The sequence below is a fragment of the Gorilla gorilla genome, chromosome X, assembly GCF_029281585.2.
Source record: "Gorilla gorilla gorilla isolate KB3781 chromosome X, NHGRI_mGorGor1-v2.1_pri, whole genome shotgun sequence".
In the NCBI taxonomy this organism is placed as follows: Eukaryota; Metazoa; Chordata; class Mammalia; order Primates; family Hominidae; genus Gorilla; species Gorilla gorilla.
In genome coordinates, this window is record NC_073247.2 from 126,649,614 (window position 1) to 126,671,550 (window position 21,937).

The 21,937-nt window shown below is 38.6% G+C and overlaps 1 protein-coding gene across 2 annotated transcripts in view; it reads left to right on the forward strand.

Moving 5' to 3' along the window:
* The window catches only part of HTR2C (5-hydroxytryptamine receptor 2C), a 324,015-nt gene extending 317,406 nt beyond the window's left edge, over positions 1 to 6,609 (forward strand). For both annotated transcript variants that reach the window (XM_004064736.5, XM_004064738.4), the window contains exon 6: positions 3,132 to 6,609. In XM_004064736.5, the coding sequence (XP_004064784.1) occupies positions 3,132 to 3,958 (827 nt within the window). In that variant the 3' untranslated portion in view covers positions 3,959 to 6,609. The remainder of the gene's footprint in view (positions 1 to 3,131) is intronic.
* The last annotated feature ends 15,328 nt before the right edge of the window (positions 6,610 to 21,937 follow it).

The following is a 21,937-nucleotide window of genomic DNA, read 5'->3' on the forward strand; positions in this document are numbered from 1 at the left end:
AGAATCACCCTTTCCTCAATGCACAAAAAATAATACAAATAAATGCCAGGGATAAAATTGGCCTCATCTACCCAATAACAGCTTCAGCTTATCTACAGTGACTTTGCTACCCTCTCTTGCCGTCCCTTGACAAGGCCTACTTTAGGCTCAAGAGTCCCTTAGACAAGTGAATAAATCATTTAACAGAAGCGAGCTAACATTACTCTGGAGTGGGTCTCTAAGTGATACAAACTTCCACCAATCTTATGGCCTGTGTGTGAGGCCTTCCCCAGAAACGTCCAAGTGTGTCTATGAATACTTAGAATATATGCAGCATTTCCTGTGGGAAATTGAAGGTACATGCCTCAGTCATGATGCCTCCAGGGTGAAAGCAAATTCCCCAGATTGAGTCTCTAGCCCCACGCTGTAGTATCTAAGGTGCTGGGTGGTTGGCAAGGTAGGAGATTGAAGAGGGAAACACCACTCCTGCATCCTTTATTGCTTTTGCTGTAAGGAACCTGGAAAGGTATAACAGAGTTTCCTATCAACACATTGTCAGAAAATGGCCTTCTTCCCTACAGTTATATCAAACGGGTGGTTGAATGTTTCTATTTAGGGATCCAAATTTTTTTTTGCTCTGGAAGGAATCACTTCCAAGATTGGCAGTGGCCAATCAGTTTTGGAGACTTTTTAAAATCGGAGGCTTAACAGTGATGTTACTGTGTTTCAGAAACGACCTCTATGTCTCCTTTTCTCTTTTTTTAAATTGAAAAAAATTATTAAACTTTCTGTTTCATAGTTGACTTTCAAAGATTACAAAAGTAGAATTATAAAATAAAGCCCATGAACTCATCATCCAGCTCCAAGATTTATCAGCTTGTGGACTGTCTTGTTTCATCCATACTTTCATCCACTTCTCCCTCCCGTATTATTTTGAAATAACTCCAAACATCATAATACTTCATCTGTAAGTGTTTTAGTATGTATATCAAAAAATAAAAGAGCTGTCTTTTTATATAACCACAATATCAATACCTCACCTAAAAATTAATGAACAATAATTATTTAATATCATCCAAAGGCCAGTCATTGTTCAGATTTTTAATTGTGTCATGAAAATTTTTAACATGTTTTTGTTTTCATCAAGATCCCAAGAAGATCCACATATTATAATTACTTGATAGATCTTTTAAGTATCTCTTAATATATAAGTTCCCCCTGTAACATTTTCTCTTGTAAATTTTTTTAAAGAAACTCTTTCTTCTTTTAAAAATCTTATATTAACTTTCTGCAGACTAATCCGTCACTAAAATATGTTATTAAGGTTAAGCCAACACTGATGTCTTTAGGGCATGTTTGATCTGTGCTGTCTAGAGATTACCTTACGTTTATGATTTTTCAAATAAAGATTTAAACAACACAGTCTGGCAGCTTTCTTAACTGCTTTTTTTTTTTTTTTTTTAACTCTTAAGAAATATATTCTGTGTGGTTCTGCTGTACTCTATATTCCCAAATTCCTGTTGAAATTTCCCAGGCATTTCATCAAACTTGGTGAAAAATCACTTTCTCTTTTCTCCTTCTAATAATTGCCATTCCACCCCATCTAGGTGCAAAGGTCTCTTCTTTACGATCTGGCCATGCACTACTTGAGGAGACTTACTGTTTGCAGTGCCTCCTCATTTTCAGTCTTTCCTACTTTCTTGAATGGTGTGCCTAGGTTCAGAGCGATAGATAGGCATGGACCAATACCCAGGGAAGTCTTGTCATATCTGTTGTGGCTTCCTCACCCTGTTACTTGGCTTCCTACTCTAGGAAAAGGCCAGTCATTTTAGAAATTCCATGTCTGAGGAAGAAGACTTAAAGATCACTTTCAAAACACTCTCTTCTTTCTATCTTCCCAGAGATTAAACATCCGTCAACATTCTCAGCAAGCTCTAGCAAAGAAGCATTGACTCATTGTTTTTTTTCCCTCTTGATCATCCAGCCAGACACTCTATACCTGACTAGGCATGTTAAAGCAACTAGTAAGGACTTTCTGTTTCAGGTTTGTCACAGTTGCTCGTGTGTTCTCTAAGGTCAGCAAGGATCTCTGAGAATGCATTTCTGTCTCCTCTCACAGTTCATGATGTAGACACCTACCAGCCCAGGATTCCTAATAATCTCTGATGGAATCCCACAAATATAATCTGAACTTCCCAGGCTTCGACTTCCTGTGGACACAAGACAGGACAGCAATCTCTATCTCTATTTGTTATCTATTTATCTCTATGTATTGATGCAGGACCTCTTGAAGACCTACTGTGGTTATTTCTGAAAGCTTCCAGATATCTTACTTATGCTCAGGCACAAGATCACCTTCTGCTCCCACCTCCTCATTGATATTTCCTAACTATGGGCCTGTTTATTGAAGGAAGTGCTTCCCTAGAGTACTACCTCTCAGTATTCTTAAAACAAAAATGCTCAAAATTCCACACGGAAACTGGAGGACTGCATCTCTCCCAACTCTACATTTTACCCTCTCTTGACTTTGAAACATTGCTCATGCCCAGAGACTCAAAATAAAACAAACAAAAACCCTTGCTAAAAAGAGAATCTTTTCAGTCTCTGCTTATTGACTATTTCTGCATAGTAGTTAGACTCAGCCCAGCCATCCCTAATAGGCTATTATTACTATTACAGGTGGTATTTGTCTCATTTTTATTGAATTTGGAAAATGATATGCTAAAGAAAGAATGATTGATTGGCTTTATTAATGTCATCAAGTACAGATGTGAATTTATTCATTGATTCAACAAATATTTATCGAGTGCCTTCTATGAGCCAGGATGATTCTTGGAACTGGAAATCCAACAAATCTGACACAATCCACCCTTTGACACAACCGTGTCTCTAATATAGTTAATATCAATGAGGGTAATTCCATGCCTTCTACAGAATTTAGGGAGAAGGCATTCCTAACATGAAAAACGCCATCATTTTCTGATGCCATACTGCTAGTGTTTCATGTGACTATCGATTATGCCGTGAATAGCTTTCAACAAATATCAGGTCTGAATTTCCTTCCGTAAAATGCAAATTAATGTATGCCGTTGAATACATCTGTTCAGTCCTTCAATATGCTGTAACAACGCCCTTCCTTTTTCTTCCTTTAGGTGTATCAGTTCCTATCCCTGTGATTGGACTGAGGGACGAAGAAAAGGTGTTCGTGAACAACACGACGTGCGTGCTCAACGACCCAAATTTCGTTCTTATTGGGTCCTTCGTAGCTTTCTTCATACCGCTGACGATTATGGTGATTACGTATTGCCTGACGATCTACGTTCTGCGCCGACAAGCTTTGATGTTACTGCATGGCCACACCGAGGAACCGCCTGGACTAAGTCTGGATTTCCTGAAGTGCTGCAAGAGGAATACGGCCGAGGAAGAGAACTCTGCAAACCCTAACCAAGACCAGAACGCACGCCGAAGAAAGAAGAAGGAGAGACGTCCTAGGGGCACCATGCAGGCTATCAACAATGAAAGAAAAGCTTCGAAAGTCCTTGGGATTGTTTTCTTTGTGTTTCTGATCATGTGGTGCCCATTTTTCATTACCAATATTCTGTCTGTTCTTTGTGAGAAGTCCTGTAACCAAAAGCTCATGGAAAAGCTTCTGAATGTGTTTGTTTGGATTGGCTATGTTTGTTCAGGAATCAATCCTCTGGTGTATACTCTGTTCAACAAAATTTACCGAAGGGCATTCTCCAACTATTTGCGCTGCAATTATAAGGTAGAGAAAAAGCCTCCTGTCAGGCAGATTCCAAGAGTTGCCGCCACTGCTTTGTCTGGGAGGGAGCTTAATGTTAACATTTATCGGCATACCAATGAACCGGTGATGGAGAAAGCCAGTGACAATGAGCCCGGTATAGAGATGCAAGTTGAGAATTTAGAGTTACCAGTAAATCCCTCCAGTGTGGTTAGCGAAAGGATTAGCAGTGTGTGAGAAAGAACAGCACAGTCTTTTCCTACGGTACAAGCTACATATGTAGGAAAATTTTCTTCTTTAATTTTTCTGTTGGTTTTAACTAATGTAAATATTGCTGTCTGAAAAAAAGTGTTTTTACATATAGCTTTGCAACCTTGTACTTTACAATCATGCCTACATTAGTGAGATTTAGGGTTCTATATTTACTGTTTATAATAGGTGGAGACTAACTTATTTTGATTGTTTGATGAATAAAATGTTTATTTTTGCTCTCCCTCCCTTCTTTCCTTCCTTTTTTCCTTTATTCCTTCCTTTCTCTCTTTCTTTTGTGCATACGGCAACTTTCATGTTCATCTCAGGTGGCATTTGCAGGTGACCAGAATGAGGCACATGACAGTGGTTATATTTCAACCACACCTAAATTAACAAATTCAGTGGACATTTGTTCTGGGTTAACAGTAAATATACACTTTAAATTCTTGCTCTGCTCATTTACACATATAAACACAGTAAGATAGGTTCTGCTTTCTGATACACCTGTCAGTGAGTCAGAGGCAGAACCTAGTCTTGTTGTTCATATAGGGGCAAAAATTTGACATTGTCAGAATGTTGTGTTGGTATTTACTGCAATGTCTGTCCCTAAACATAGTGGTATTTTAACATAGCAGCTGGTTAACCGGGACTACAGAAGTGGAAGGATAATGAGATGTAATACACCAAATAGCTTTTCACTTCTTAAGGACAGTGTTCAAATTCTGATTATTACAACAAGCAAACTGAAATTAGTGTTTTCATTCTGGTCCTTAGTAAATTCCTAATTCTATGATTAAACTGGGAAATGAGATCCCAGAGTTATTTCCCAACCCAGGATTCAACATCAATTGGGTTTTGATCTCAGCATCCTGGAAATTTGTGTGCTTCACACAAAGTGAAATTAGTATTTTGAGCCTTATTAAAATATTTTCTTAATTATGGTACCTCTATCTATAGGACTTAATTTAGCAGTCCATTTTTGAGTAAAACTTGTATTGGAAGTATAGATGGTAGAAACTTTGGAAGTTTTACTTGATTAAGGACTACAGAATTGGGCCCTTAGAATGTGAAAAAAAAAAAAAGTAATTAAAAAGACACTTTTACCGAACTCGGGATTACAGAAACACGGAGTTTCCATTTGGATTTTAAACAAAATTTATCTCATTTTCAGATCCTTCCAAACTCTCTAGTGCAGGAAAAGGCTGCAGCTAATTTGTGAAAGTGGCAAGCTCTTCATTGCACTGCAATTATTTACCAGAAGTTTAAATCTTTGTTAAAATATAGTGTTGTGTTACAATAAGTGTTGGCCATCATTTCATTCGTGGGCCTGCTGCTCTCTAAGAATTCAGTAGCATTTTAATAGTTTCTAAACCATGAAAGGTTTTCAAGCATTGCTAAAATCAGGCCATTCAGTCTATGCTGTGTGCAGAGTATACAAGTGTTTCTAGTAACAGTATTTCCATACGTGTCCATTTCACACAACTGTGGATAAATTTTGGAAGAATTCATGATGCTAGTTCTTACGCTTGACAGTTACTTACACACCTGAGAATGTGCCTCTCAGTATCTTAAAATTGGTTAATGAAAAATCTGAATTTCTAAAACCCTTGGTCTGTGTTCTCAACACACAGCATAGATAAATCCAATAGTCTGCCACAAGGGCAGTGGAAGAGCTGCTGTATTTGAGGAAACTCATACAGTCTCTATTTGATTTGCAACACTGCCAAACATCAGTCAATTGCTTGAGCATGCCCAAATATAACATGAAAGTCAAGTCTACCTGCCTTGCCTGTTAGGTCTGTTGAAGTGCATGTTAAAATAATTATATGAAGCAGAATGAGATGATTTAATTCTTACCGAAATGAAAATGGCTGAAGAAACACAGCATGCATTTAGCATGAGTCCTGCACATACAGATGGTGTCCTGCATGTATGCCATGTATGTTGCATGAATCCATCGATTTGTATTAATGTAGGGCAGAATAGCTGATAGAAGAAGGACTGAAGAAAATCCTTCAGCAATCCTTAAAAAGACCATGCATTCAGATCTGAAGTAGTGTGAGTGTTAGAAAAAACTGGAAACATCTGATTTCTGAACTATCAGGGCAAGCTCATAGCACATGTTTTACAAAGAAACAAAATATAAATCACAGATTTCCAAAAGTACTAGCAATAAGTTGAATGATAATAGCTTACAGCACATTTGTTAATGATTCTTGTGTCATCAAGTAGTAGTACTTAATAATACCCAACCTGGTAATTATCCTCAAATTGTGTGCTATTCGTAAGTTCTGTGCAGTTTGGTATGAAACAAATATACTCATTTGGATATAAATCTTACCCTTCAATGTTAAATCTACAAACTTTTATAAATGTTTTAAAGAAGTCCATGTGATAATTGTAAAGGTGATGAATTTGCCATCAAACAAATCATTTTGATGTATTATTATATACGTATATCTGTGTAAGACACGTGCAACAGACTGCCTTATATTATTTTCTGTAATTCTTCTCCTTTGTCAAATGGTATTTTTTGTGAATGGTTGCAAAGTATTGTCTTATTCCTAATTCCTGTATGTTATCCACTACAGGTTTTGTGAGACTTCCTATTAATTTATTAAATTTATTAAATGTTGGCTAATATGTCACATGTCTTTTTTCCCCCAGAATCTTTTGAGGGAAACATATACCACTTGACACTTGACTTCATTTTCATAGAAAATGAAATTGAATCCTGTAAAATAAGTTGACAAAGACAAATGCAACCAGAAAAGATCACTTTCTTTTTAGTAATGATGCATGTACTCAAAGACTATGGCATCAGAAGAAAAACAAGAGGTGTGAATGAGAAAAACAATATCAACAACAGCATCACCAATTCCTCATGAGCAAAATAACCATACTCCCAAATTGTTCTGCCTTCCTTACTTGAGCAAGGACGGGGGTGGTTCACATGCTCTCCTTGTTATAGGTGTCAGTACTGCCTTATTCCCACTAGAATCTAAGCTCCTCAAGGACAGAAAGGACCATGTTTATCCTGTAGATGGTTTGTCTCCAACACTTAGCAGCCTCTCTACATTCAACATGTATTCATTGAGTATTAATATTTGCAAGTACCAGGTCTGGTGGCTCATGCCTGTAATCCCAGCACTTTGGGAGGCTGAAGTAGGAGAATCACTTGAGTTCAGGAGTTTGAGACCAGTCTGGGCAACACAGCAAGGCCTCATCCCCAATAAAAATAAAAAAATAATTATCCAGGCACTGTGGTGCATGCCTGTAGTCCCAGCTACTTGGGAGGCTGAGGCAAGATTGCTTGAGCCCAGGAGATAGATGCTACAGTGAGCCATGATCATGCCACTGCACTGCAGCCTGGGAGACAGAGCGAGACACTCTCAAAAAAAACAAAAGAAAAAAATTTGAAGGAATTGTGTTACCTGTTCCAGTTGCCAAACTAGGTCTTACAACTCCCAGCTCTTCAGTCATGAGATGTGGCATGATCACCTCAATTTATCTCTTATATCAACTGGCTTTGGATACCTCCAAAATCATCAGAGACATGATACTAAAACAACTCTCTTCTTCCATACCTGGAACCAGGGATGACAGAATACGTTGACCTTTTCTTTCAACATATATGCTTTTCTGATGCTGGGTGAGCGTAGAAAATACTGGCATGACGTCAGTTCCCTGAGGAAAAAAAAGCAGTGATACCTCATTTCTCTGCAACTTTGAGTAGGTTGGTTCCTATGAGTAGGTCAAGAGATAAAGGTTGAAATCCCACTTGAAACAATAGGTTTACTGCTGCCCATGGCCAGAAATATCTTATTCTGCTAAAGCTAGGGGCTACTTGAGCCCATCACTGAGGCAATGGAGAGAGGCTGAAATTTCTTGATGGCCCAGTCTAGGAGTCACTACTACCAGTGGAAGGGAGGAGGGCAGAAGAACACTGAAGTGCCTCAGTCTGTAGCTCTAGAAGGTCTTCATGGTCTGAGGAGAGAAAGAAAAATGCTCCTTGCCATCAAGTAGCAATAGGTTTCTTTTATCCATGTGGTTTCCCAGATCCCAGTTAGGCCAATGCAATTTCCAAGGTTGAGGCCCATTTTTCCTTGTGTATTCTCCCCTAGACATATGTAAACCCATCCGTCACCTGGATCAGCAGTCCCCAACCTTTTTGGCATTAGGGACCAGTTTCTTGGAGGACCATGTTTCCACAGATGGTGAAGTGAGGGTGGGAGATGGTTTTGGGATAAAACTGTTCCACCTCAGATCATCAGGCATCAGTGAGATTCTCATAAGGAATGTGCAACATAGATCTCACACATACATAGTTCACAATAGAGTTTGCACTCCTATGAGAATCTAATGCTGCTGATCTGGCAGGTGTAGGAGCTCAGGCAGTAATGATCACTGGCCCACCACTCACCTCCTGCTGTGTGGCCCAGTTCCTAACAGGCCACAGACCAGTATCCATCCTCAGCCAGGGGTTTGAGGACCCCGATCTAGAGAACTGATTATATTAGAAAGAGATATTTTTGTATATCAACAGGAATAGGTGGCATCAGAGTGGTTCTCAAATATTATGTGACCTATAGCATTCTCAAAACATAAATAGTTCTAAGACATAGATTGGGTCCCCTGGGATATAAATTCTCAGATGAAGAAAAGTGTGCAGGATGTTTATTGGGAAGTGATCTTGAGACCTCTATGCATGGGAGAAGGAAAGAAATTAGGATTGGACAGAGGTAGAAGTTGGGCTGTGATAGAGTTACAATAAGAACTTATTTCCCTTTCACCTTTAGAGGGGAAAACATAGCACTCCATGTTATTTTTCTTTGAAACTTAAGTTGATTCTTGTGAAAGAGGTTCACAGAGACAAACACACCAGAAAGTACCACTCTTCCTGACTAATTATGCTTGTACTTAAAGATTACAATACCAGAAGCAAGACAATTAAGAGGAATGAACACCAAAAAACGATATCACAGTTAGCAGAGCCCCATGGAGAGCTTTGAATCTAGGATAACCTTCAGAATTATTACAAGTTGAGGTGAGAGTGTTTATTAGCCAATTCTCATATTGCTATAAAGAAATACCCAAGACTGGGTAATCTATAAAGAAAAGAGGTTTAATTGCTTCACAGTTCCACATGGCTGGGAAAGCCTCAGGAAACTTACATTCATGGCAGAAGACACCTCTTCACAGGGCAGCAGAAAGAAGAATGAAAGCAGTAGGAGCTACCTTACACTTATAAAACCATCAGATCTCATGAGAATTCACACACTATCATAAGAACAGCATGGGGGAAACTGCCTCCATGATCCAATTAACTCCACCTGGTCTCTCCCTTGACACATGGGGATTATGGGGATTATTAAGATTACAATTTAAGATGAGATTTTGGGTGGGGACACAGCCAAACCATATCAGAGGGCCAGGCTTCTACACCTCCACTGTCCCCAAAAGAAATATGTGATCATATGCCAGGCCTCTTTCTTCAACAAAGGCAACTCCCAAAGAGGACTTATAGCTGAGAGCTATCAGCTCACAACATCTGAGCACCTGGGAATAAACACCTCTTTCCTGAAGGCAAGATCTTTGGCAGGGAATCTCAACATCCACAAAAATGTATTAATTGAGTAGAAAAGGTTCACCACAACTATAATTTGTTTCTAGAATACTCCACTTCTGACACCAAATGTATGGGGTTTCCACACCAAGAAATCCACTTCTCTGCAGACACCAATTGGGTGTCCTACAATTTACTCCAGTGCTGACACTGTTCAGAGTTAGCACAGACCCCATGGGTTAAGAGCTCAGTCCCATAAGACTGCTCCTCACTCCTGATGCCAGTTGCAAATATTGAGTGCCCAGGATACCCACTCTTCTGTCCAACTTGGTCACAAATTAGAGGTTCCCACAACTCTCTCCTTAGGTTTGATAATTTGCTATACTGGCTCACTGAACTCAGGGAAACACTTTCCTTACATTTACCAGTTTATTAAAAAGAAAGGATACCAACGAATAGCCAGATGAAGAGGAACAGAGGACAGGGTCAAGAATGGTCCCGAGTGTAGGGGCTTCTGTCTCCACGGAGTTAGAGTGCACTGCACTCCCAACAAATGGATGAGTTCGCCAACCCAGAAGGTCTCTAAACCCCACAGTTTAGTGATTTTTATGGTGGCCTCTTCATGTAGGCATGATCGATTATTAACTCAATTCCCAATTTTACTCCACTTCCTGAAGAATAGGTGTTGGGCCAAAAGTCCCAAGCTTCTAATCATGGCTTGGTCATTAACAGCCCCCATCCTGAAGCAATCAAGGAGCCCACCAAGAGTTGCCTCATTAGAACAAAAGACACTCCTATCACCCAGGAAATCCCAATGGAATTAGGAGCTCTGTGTCAGGAACTGGGTGCAGAGATCAAATATGTATTTCTTATTATTTGCTAGCTGCTTCATTCACCACCTACATAACATAAAACAACCTGGTTGGCTGCCACTTCAGCCAAAATCAAATCACACAGAGGTGAATGGAAATACATTTTTTTCTGTGGTTTATCCTCTTACTAAATGTGTTCTCAATCCAGCATCTTACTAAGATTCTTAGATTTTGAATTCATCTGCATAGCTTAGGCTAAGCTGCATTTAAAAAAAATCACAGAGGCTCAGTGACTTAACAAAAAAATGCTAATTTCTTGATACAACTGCATGTCCAATTTGGATTGCTGGGAAACCTCTCCTCATTATAGTTACTCCAGAAAAAATGCTGATAGAGGCTCTATCTTTAGCAGAGAGAAGGGAACTTAGCCCATTTTGTTCACTCAAGCTAACCCTATCTTTAAGTTTCAATTCAATGCTAATTCTATTCATGTCCTCATACTATATCTATAACATTATTTCTGTCCCTAACTTTATCTTTAAAACTGTCCCTATATGTAATTCTACTTCTGCTCTTAACTTTATGGTTCCAACCCCTAACCCTAACAATTTTCTCTAAATTCTAACATTACCTCTAACTGTGATTCAATTCCAAAACCTAGTAGGACATTATATTACAGAGCAGGCAGTAACTTACATGAAAGCTGCTCCTAGACTCTAAAATATTTTGGTACCAATGTGTGGTTTTAAGGAGAAGTGTACAGGCCTGTATATGTGTCAGGGATATGGGTTCTGATGGGGCTCAGAACACAATACCCCAAATTATGGTGCTCAGAAGCAAGGGCCTGAGAAGCAGGAAGTTCTGTCTCACCTTATTCTGCCCTCCTTTCTCCCCCAGTGCAGGTCATAGAAACTAGAATTCCTCTTCCACAAGGCAGGTCATAGAAACTAGAACTCCTAGTCCCTAAAGCAAGCCATAAAATTTAGAGAGGTCACTCTCTGACTTACCTCCCCTGAAAGTAGGTATCTTCATTCATTTTGTGCTGCTATAACAGGATACCTGACACTGGGAGATTTATAAAGAACAAAGATTTATTTCTTATAGTCTGGAAGCTGAGAAATCTAAGATTGAGGGGCCTGCATCTGGCAAGGGCCTTCTTGCTACATCATCCCATGGCTACAGATGGAAGGGCAGGAGAGCACATGAGAGAGAGACAGACAGAGGGGTGGGGCGGGGAGAGAGAGAGAGAGAGGAAGAGGGCCAAACTCATCCATTTATCAGGAGCCTGTTTCCTTGATAACCAACCCAGTCCCGCGTTAACAGCATTCATCCATACATGAGGGCAGAGCCCTCACGACCTAATCTCCTGTTAAAGGTCCTACTTCTCAATACTGTTGCATTGGGGATTAAATTCTTCACACATGAACTTTGGGGGACATGTTCAAACCACAGCAGTAGGCCATAAGACCCACATTCCAGAGGGGTCCTGCCCCATACCCAGGAAAGAAGAAATACTACACAAGGAGGTTAAGAAGAATCTAAACAAATACGTCTTGCTAAGTCCCTCCCAGTTTGTTACCACTAGATCACACCCTTTTTGTCCAATCACATTTCTACACTATGGTCCATTCTTCATTGAATTTAAGCATAAAAATAGAGTTTTCCTTGGTTCTTTGGGTCTTCATTTCTAAAGGCTCCCATGTCATGTAATATTTTGATTGAAAAATCTGTTACACTTTTCACTTGTTAATCTGTTTTTTGTCATAGGAGTATTGTCGTGGACCTGGACATGGGTGAGGAAAAGGTATTACACATTTTAGCTTCTACAGTTCTCAGTAAACCCTTAAAATGTAGGCCTACTCCAGTTTCAGTTATCTCCAGACCCCATCATTAAGCACTTGCCTGCTAACACTCATTCCTTTCCTCTTTTTGATCTGTAGCATTGAGATTTTTCTTTTTTATCTTTTTTCAGTTTTACAATATTTTATTTTTTGACAATAATACAATCAATTTTACAGGGAAGCAATACATGATAATGTTTTATTTGAGTTACTTTTTATTTTTTAATGGTTTTATTGTGGCATGATCTACATGTCTGGGCCTGGTAGTAGGAGTGAGGTTTGGCAGCAAACGGGCATGAGGAGGTTTTGGGGGTGATGGAAATGTTCTAAAACTGGATTGTGGTGATGCTAGCACAACTCTATCAATCTACTAAAAAGTATTGAATTACACACTTACAATAAATGTCTGCATTACTTAGAGTGGGTGCTCTGTGAACAATGCATTCAAGTAGGTACTGTATTAGTCAGGGTTCTCTAGAGGGGACAGGACTAATAGGATTGATGCCTATATGAAGGGGAGCTTATTACGGAGTATTACCTCACAGGATCACAAGGTGAAATCCCACAAAAGGCTGCCTGTAAGCTGAGGAGCAAGAAAGCCAGTGGTGGATCAGTCCAAGTCCCAAAACTTCAAAAGTAGGGAAGCTGACAGTGCAGACTTCAGTCTGTGGCCAAATGTCCGAGAGCCTCTGGCAAACCACTGGTGTAAGTCCAAGAGTACAAAAGCTGAAGAACTTGGAGTCTGATGTTCAAGAACAGGAAGCATCCAGCATGGGAGAAAGATGAAGGCCAGAAGACTCAACAAGTGCTCTTCCATTTTCTCCTGCCTGCTTTATTCTAGCCATACTGGCAGCTGATTAGATGGTGCCCACTCAGATTGAGGGTGGCTCTGCCTCTCCCAGTCCACTGACTCAAATGTTCATCTCCTTTGGCGACACCCCCACATACACACCCAAGAACGATACTTTGCAATCTTTAATCCAATCAAGTTGACACTCTATGTTAACCATCATAATCATCTCCTTTGGCGACACCCCCACATACACACCCAGGAACCATACTTTGCAACCTTTAATCCAATCTAGTTGACACTCTATATTACTCACCACAAATACTGAATTGAAGATACCACCACAGTGATTTTGGCAACCTCTGGGCAAACCACTGCCTATGTTGCCACTGGAATTTCCTGACAGCTTAGATCTCTTATCTAGGTAAAAACTAGGACTTTAGCAATTCTACTGATTTCTCCAGAATACTTTTACATTTTTACACTACCATTGCTGTACTGTAGCCTACAGGGGTTTTGGAATAAGCTAATCCACCCGGCTACCTCCTGATTCTGATGTCCCTCTTCAGAAATGGAAAGAGGTTTATTGACTCACAATTCAGCATGGCTGCAGAGGCCTCAGGAAACTTACAATCGTGGTGGAAAGGGAAGCAAACACATCCTTTTTCACATGGCCGCACGAAGGAGAAGTGCAGAGTAAAGGGCAAAAAAGCCCATTATAAAACCATCAGATCTCACAAGAACTCACTCACTCTCACAAGAACAGCATGGGGGGACTCCCTCCATGATTTAATCACCTTCTACGAGGTCCCTCCCCCAACACATGTGGATTACAATTTGGATTACAATTCAATATGCGATTTCGGTGGAGATTCAGAGCCAGACCATATCAAATGGTCTGAATTATTTTTTCATGCCTCATCCTTTTGTTCACAATATTCATTTATACTTCCCATTTTTTATTAGTGCTGGCATAATTTCTCAAACTAGACTTTGATTTACTGATTTTATATTCTGAAATATCCAATGTGTTATTAATTGAGTATATTTTTAAATTTATATTTTTTATTTTTTATCTGAATGTCATTTTTTCTGATTTCAAATTGCTTCCTTTTTATGGATGCAATGTCCTCTTGTTCTCTTTAAATGTGCTACTCTTTTGGTTAAAATTGTTATTATTTTTGTTAGTGTACTGGTTACAAAGTTGCATCAATTTTGAATCATCTGTGCCTATCTTAGTTTCCAATAAGCCTTTTTTATTTTTAGTGAAAGATTGTGTAGTATGTGAGCTTTACATTTCTGGGATGCATATATCACATTATATCAAAATATGTACCATGTAATTTAATTTTACTAGATTTAGGAGGGATCTGTCACCCTAAGGATTCACACAACAGGGACAGTCTCTAGTACTCTCAATGGTTTCTTTTTACTAAGTTTTCTGTGATAGCCCTAAGTGATAGCCCTAAGTTATCTGGAACATCACCTAGGGCCACCAAGTTGTGTGACTCTGGCAGTGTAAGTGAATGGCATATCCTGGAGTTGTGCAAGGCAAAATCCACTCAGCTTTGTGTGATGGCTATGGCACTATACCTCCTAATTAATTGGCATACTTGTTTTCATTAAAAATCCGCTGTATGTAAGGGTCCTACTTTAGTTATCACGCATTCCCATAGCTGAGTATCTTGCCAAAATCCGGAATGCCCCCTATTTTATGTTAGGCTCCACCTAGTTCATTGACTGTTTATAAAATGAATCAGATAAAAATTTCAAAACACGAAGAAACAGAGCCATCAAAGAGTTTTTATACATCTCCCTTTATTTTTTACCTAATAGAGTATTAATGATTAGATATTCCTTTCAATACTTTTCAAATCTCTGTTAGTGAGGTTTCTTTCCTTTATTTCCCCAGAAGTTGTAATAGTTTCCTATGTCCTCCAAATTGAAGGAACTGATAAGGAGAAAGACAAGCCCAAAGTCAAGCTTCATAGACATATGCTGGTAACTGCTTTGAAGGAATAAAGTCTTCTGATCTTGACTTTTTTAGCCTTTCCTGAGGCAGGATTAATGGACAATAAGAAAATTCAGGGGAAAGGATTCCCTATTTAATAAATGGTGCTGGGAAAACTGGCTAGCCATATGTAGAAAGCTGAAACTGGATCCCTTCCTTACACCTTATACAAAAATCAATTCAAGATGGATTAAAGATTTAAACGTTAGACCTAAAACCATAAAAACCCTAGAAGAAAACCTAGGCATTACCATTCAGGACATAGGCGTGGGCAAGGACTTCATGTCCAAAACACCAAAAGCAATGGCAACAAAAGACAAAATTGACAAATGGGATCTAATTAAACTAAAGAGCTTCTGCACAGCAAAAGAAACTACCATCAGAGTGAACAGGCAACCTACAACATGGGACAAAATTTTCGCAACCTACTCATCTGACAAAGGGCTAATATCCAGAATCTACAATGAACTCAAACAAATTTACAAGAAAAAAACAAACAACCCCATGAAAAAGTGGGCGAAGGATATGAACAGACACTTTTCAAAAGAAGACATTTATGCAGCCAAAAAACACATGAAAAAATGCTCATCATCACTGGCCATCAGAGAACTGCAAATCAAAACCACTATGAGATATCATCTCACACCAATTAGAATGGCAATCATTAAAAAGTCAGGAAACAACAGGTGCTGGAGAGGATGTGGAGAAATAGGAACACTTTTACACTGTTGGTGGGACTGTAAACTAGTTCAACCATTGTGGAAGTCAGTGTGGCGATTCCTCAGGGATCTAGAACTAGAAATACCATTTGACCCAGCCATCCCATTACTGGGTATATACCCAAAGGACTATAAATCATGCTGCTATAAAGACACATGCACACGTATGTTTATTGCGGCATTATTCACAATAGCAAAGACTTGGAACCAACCCAAATGTCCAACAATGATAGACTGGATTAAGAAAATGTGGCACATATACACCATGGAATACTATGCAGCCATAAAAATGATGAGCTCATGTCCTTTGTAGGGACATGGATGAAATTGGAAACCATCATTCTCAGTAAACTATCGCAAGAACAAAAAACCAAACACCGCATATTCTCACTCATAGGTGGGAATTGAACAATGAGATCACATGGACACAGGAAGGGGAATATCACACTCTGGGGACTGTTGTGGGGTGGGGGGAGGGGGGAGGGATAGCATTGGGAGATATACCTAATGCTAGATGACGAGTTAGTGGGTGCAGCGCACCAGCATGGCACATGTATACATATGTAACTAACCTGCACAATGTGCACATGTACCCTAAAACTTAAAGTATAATAAAAAAAAGAAAATTCAATTTTTGCATTTTACATTTCATCTCTTTTTAAGGCATTGAAAGGCAGATATTTTTTCCTATTCTATAATAGAACCATGAAAAAGTTGTATGCATACATGAGTTCTAGACAACAAGATATTTAAGAATTTTGCTGATTAATATATGCATCCAGTTCCTGCCCTTGGGTCACAACATGTGTAAGTCATCTCTTGGGATCTAATGGTCAGAGACTTCTGGTATTATGTTTTAGGAGTACTAGTCACAGTTTATAAATCCCTTCTCTTTCTGGGAGAAAGATTGGCTTCTACATGGCCAACTTTCAAAAACTCTTGGCCTCTAAGCAGTATTACCTAAGGGTTTTCTGAAAGGTTTTAAGTGTTAGAGCGAAGGATGTGGCCAACTCCTTAGTATGCTGATGCTGGTTGAGTTTTCCATCCATCCTTCCCAACCAATTCCCTCCAAGTGTTTTTTTCTTGTCCCTGGAATTGCCTTCTTTGTGGATTTTTCCTATGCATATTTGGGATATCAAGGTGATAACAATGCCCCTATACTTGGTCCCATATTTTATATAACTTTCAGAAATTTGAGGTTACTGTTGGCAATGTTCCCTACTTTCTAGCACTTATCCAGAATTTGCACAAATTATTATATTTCTTGATATGGTTTTGATCTGAGTCCCCACCCAAATCTCCTCTTGAATTGTAATCCCCAATGTCGGAAGCAGAGGCTGGTGGGAGGTAATAGAATCATGGGGGCAGTTTCTCACGAATGGTTTAGCACCATCCCTCTTGGTGCTGTTCTCGTGATAGTGAGAGAGTTCTCATGAGATTTGGTTGTTTAAAAGTGTGTAGCACCTCTCTCTCTTTCTCTCTCTCTCTCTATCTATCTATCTTGCTGCTCCAGCCATGTGTCATGCCGGCTCCCCCTATGTCTTCCACCATAATTGTAAGTTTCCTGAAGCCTCCCCAGAAGCTGAGCAGATGCCAACATCATGCTTCCTGAATAGCCTGGAGAACCATGAGCCAATTAAACCTCTTTCCTTTATAAAGTACTCAGTGTCGGGTATTTCTTTATAGCAATGTAAGAATGGCCTAATACATTCCTTTGAAAAGAATTGGGGAGGAAAAATGTATTAAATACGTGGGATATAATTGTGCACAAGAAGTTCTATATGGTTTTTATTAGAGCTACCACAGGTAGAGTCCACAAGAAATAAACTACAGAAATTAAAATTACTAAATAGTACATTTTGTAAATACACTATATTTGAAATATATTCATGTCAATCAAATTCCAATACCATTGGGGAAAAAAACACAACAAAATGTTATATATTTGATTATATTTTGTATTATTATAAAAACAATTATACCAGTTATAAGAAATGTATTGATACCTTTTTAGATAAGCATGATAAATATCACCCACTTTAAAATACTGTTATAGAAATGAAATAAGAAAAAAAAATAAGTCTAGGACTACGCAGTCATAAATTTTGAACACAAATGATTACATTTTACTCATTCTCTATGTCGCTAATAACTTAATTTCTTATTATGCAAAGTTGACAATTCAAAATAGAATTATTAAAACATATTTGATGTGATTAACAGCATATGTTTGGTACTTCCTTTATCCACTGAACTATTGGAATTCCTTGAAGAGTTTGTCTGAATTATCTTCAAACTACTTTAAGACTTTCACTGACAAGGTAAAATTGATAATAATAACCTCTGTAGCTGTCCAAACATCTTCCACATGAAGCTTTAGGAAAGTTGATAGAAACAAGTAACAATTCATACTTAATATTGCAAGCATTTTGTTATATAATCAGATCCATCATACAGCAGGCCTGAAACACTCCAGTGCATGCTAATGATCAAGTTCTCACAAACATTGCAGCTACATATTTTATGAGGTGACACAGCTTCATACGGGACAGAGTTTACATAATTGACTTAACTCCATATACAACGAGACTGCATCTAAACAGTGTTCTTGACACAGCTTAGCCCATTACCCTTGATTCCACTAAGATTCACAGGCCTGCTGCTGAAGAGCCTAAGTGCCCTGAGGGGTCTATAGGGCTTGTGAGGAACTTTTCAGGTGTGAACTGCCCTAGAAACTCTCTCTCTGACTACCAATTTCCCCTTAGAAACTACTCCCTGGTATTTTAAGCAAGGTGTTTATTTTATACTTAACAGGACAAATCTGAGTACAGTCAACTTTTTTTAAAAACCTCAAAGGTAGCTTAAACTCAATACAGCAGTTCCTTGCACAACATCATTTTGTTCAACATGGTTTCTTTATAACATTGATACGGAAAAAAATCAATTCCCAGATGAGGTGTATTAGTTTGTATTCACACTGCTGAAAGAATACCTGAGAATGGGTAATTTATAAAGGAAAGAGGTTTAATTGACTCACAGTTCCACATGGCTGGGGAGGCCTCAGGAAACTTACAATCATGGTGGAAGGGGAAGCAAGGACCTTTTTCATAGGGCAGCAGGAGAGAGAAGAGAAAGCAAAGAGGGAAGAGGACCTTATAAGGCTATCAGATCTCATGAAAACTCATTCGCTATCACGAGAACAGCATGGCAGAAACCACCCCCATGATCCAATCACTTCCCACCACGTCCTTCCCTTGACACATGAGGATTAAAATTCAAGATGAGATTTGGGTGGAGACACAGAGCCGAACAATATCATGTGGCCACAGTCTGTGTTGAGTTTGCACATTCTCCCTGTGTCTACATGGGTTTTCTCATGTACTCCAGTTTCCTCCCACATCCCAAAGCTGTGTATGTTATATGAATTGTCATGTCCTCAAGTTCCATTGTGAGTGTGAGTGCATGTGTGTGTGAGTGTGCCCTGTGATGGGATGGCAGCCTGTCCAGGGTCAGTTCTTGCCTTAGGCCTTGAGCTTCCAGGAGAGGTTCTACCCACTCAAGACCCTGAACTGAAATAATTAGGTAAGTAATTATTGTACTCGATTTCATTAATCTTTTTTAGATGTATGTATATCTCACATTTATTTCAATGTTATTTATTTATGTATTTATTTTGAGGCAGGGTCTTATTCTGTCACCTAGGCTGGAGTGTAGTGATACAATCATGGCTCACTGCAGCCTCAATCTCCCAGGATCAGGTGATTTTCCTACCTCAGCTTCCCGAATAACTGAGACTATAGGTGTGCACCTCCACACCCAGCTAATTTTGTACTTTTTGTGGAGATGGGGTTTCACCCATTGCCCAGGCTGCTCTCAAACTCCTGGGCTCATGTGATCTGCCTGCCTCAGCCTCTGAAAGTGCTGTGATTACAGATGTGAGCCACCGCACCTGGCCTATTTCAATGTTTAATATTAGAAGTGTTTGAGGTCTTTATTTAGAAGTTTGGTGATGTTTATTTGCGACCAGAAACATGTCATAGGAAATTAACTCTTGTTTATATCAATTAGCCCATGGTAAAACTGGTTTCTTTACACATCATTTCACTTAAAGTTGCCATTTCCAAGAACCTATGGATGACATTAAATGAGGACTTACTCTAGTAGTTCATTAATTTATTATTTTATTATGGGGATATTTGTTGAACAACTACTATTTGCTAGGCACTTATTTAGGTACTGGAAATAGAGTGTGAGCAAACAGATCAAAAAATCCCTGGACTCATAGAGCTTTCATTCCATTGGGAGGGGAAATATTTTTAACTAAGTTAGACAATGTGTTATATGATAAGCATGAGTACTATGAAAAAATTTAAGAGGACTATAGAGGGTTGTGGTGAAGGGGTACAATTTTAAGTAGGGTGAAACTCTTTGTAAGGTCAGCAAAAGCCTCACTGAGAAAGCAATATTTGAATAAAGACTTGATGGAGGTGAGGAATGATCTGTGGGGATATCCTGGGGGAGCATCATTACAAGCAGAAGATATAAGAAAAGCAAGGACCCCAAAATAGGAATGCATCTGAGGTGTTTGAGCATAGCAAAAAAGATGGTATGACTGGTACACAGTGGGCCAGAGGGAAGCTGAGAGGAGATAAAGTCAGAGAGGTAACAGAAGACCTAATCATGCAAAACCTGAAAAGACATTGGCTTTCAGTCTGAGTGAGATGAAGAGCCTTTGCAGAGCCATTATAGAAGCTTAGACACTTGCCTTTTTGTGTATTCCTCAACACATACCTTCACAAAAGACCCTGTATTCATAATGTAACCCTGTATATGTTAGTTCTTATCTACCTGTAATTACTATGTATGGTCATAGCACTTTCTTATGGTAGCAAAATGGTTATGGGAAATAGACTTTTAAAAGTCAGTTTGATACAAGGCAATCCTAAGATAGGGGCATCTGAATTTCAAGAATGAAGAGAGAGAAGCAGAAGTTAAAAGTAGGCATACCATCAAGAGATTAGGATGAAATATAGGAATTAGAAACTGGGGCTTTAATACCTATCTGAAGAAATAATCTCCAATCACCAAATAAAGTTAGAACTGGGTTCTCGTCCTGTTGCTAAGTAAAAGTCTGCTCTCTCACTGACAGAATATTGAAACTCACTTGCCTAGGGTCACAGCCAAAACTGAGCTGCTCACCTCAAGCCACAGGCAGATAAAAAATGTCCTCCTCAACAGACTGAAATGCCAGTTATCGAGGGTGTAATTTCCAAATTTTCTGTGATATGAGTAGGATGGAAACCATGAAATGACAGACTAACAAAAAAGTATTGAATTCTGTCAGAGCAAGACAAAAATAACCAGAGAAGCATTTCAAGAACACCCACAGAAGAGAAAAATTTCTAATGATAGGTTCGAAGGCAAAAATTATAAAACATATACACCATGAATAACCAAGAGACAGATAGAAAATCAACAATGAGGAGAAATTACACAAGGATCTACAAATAATAGAGCAGTATGAAAGCAACTATAGAATGGGTGTGTTTATTTTTTTAGAAGATTTAGGAATAAGATTTATAAACATAAAAACAAGAGAATATGAAGTAAAAATAGACATGTAAAAGAACCAAGTAGAATCTTAGGAATAGAAAATATAGTCACTGAAAAAAAAAACAGTGCAGATAAACCATAGACTAGACTTAAATGAAAAGACTATTAGTGATTGGCCAATTTATCAATTTCCCTAAGATAGTGGAGAGGAGTAAACAAATGGGAATTAGGTAAGAAAAGACAGAGTATGGATTGGCTGGCTCCAAGATATAGTTAAAAAAAAATTCGGAAGGAACAAATACACAGAATGAGATAGAAGTATTTTTTAAAATGATAATAGCAGAGAATTTTCAATAAACTGATGAAAGATATCCTTATGGTAAAATGATTTACTGGGTGACAAGGCCAAATATAAAAATATATCCAGAGCTACTAATGTACTATATTGATAAAGTTCTCATCAATAATTAGTAATTAAGTAAGATAAAAATATTTTGGTAAAATAAATTTAAGTCAAGAACTAAATGAAATAAATTTAAAACCACAGAAAGATTTAATGGTTGAAGAATTTTTTTCAATAAATTGTGCTAGAGCTATTGGACATACATAGGGAGAAAGCAAATCTCGACTGAAATCTCAAATGTTATGCAAAACTTGACTTAAAATGGACCA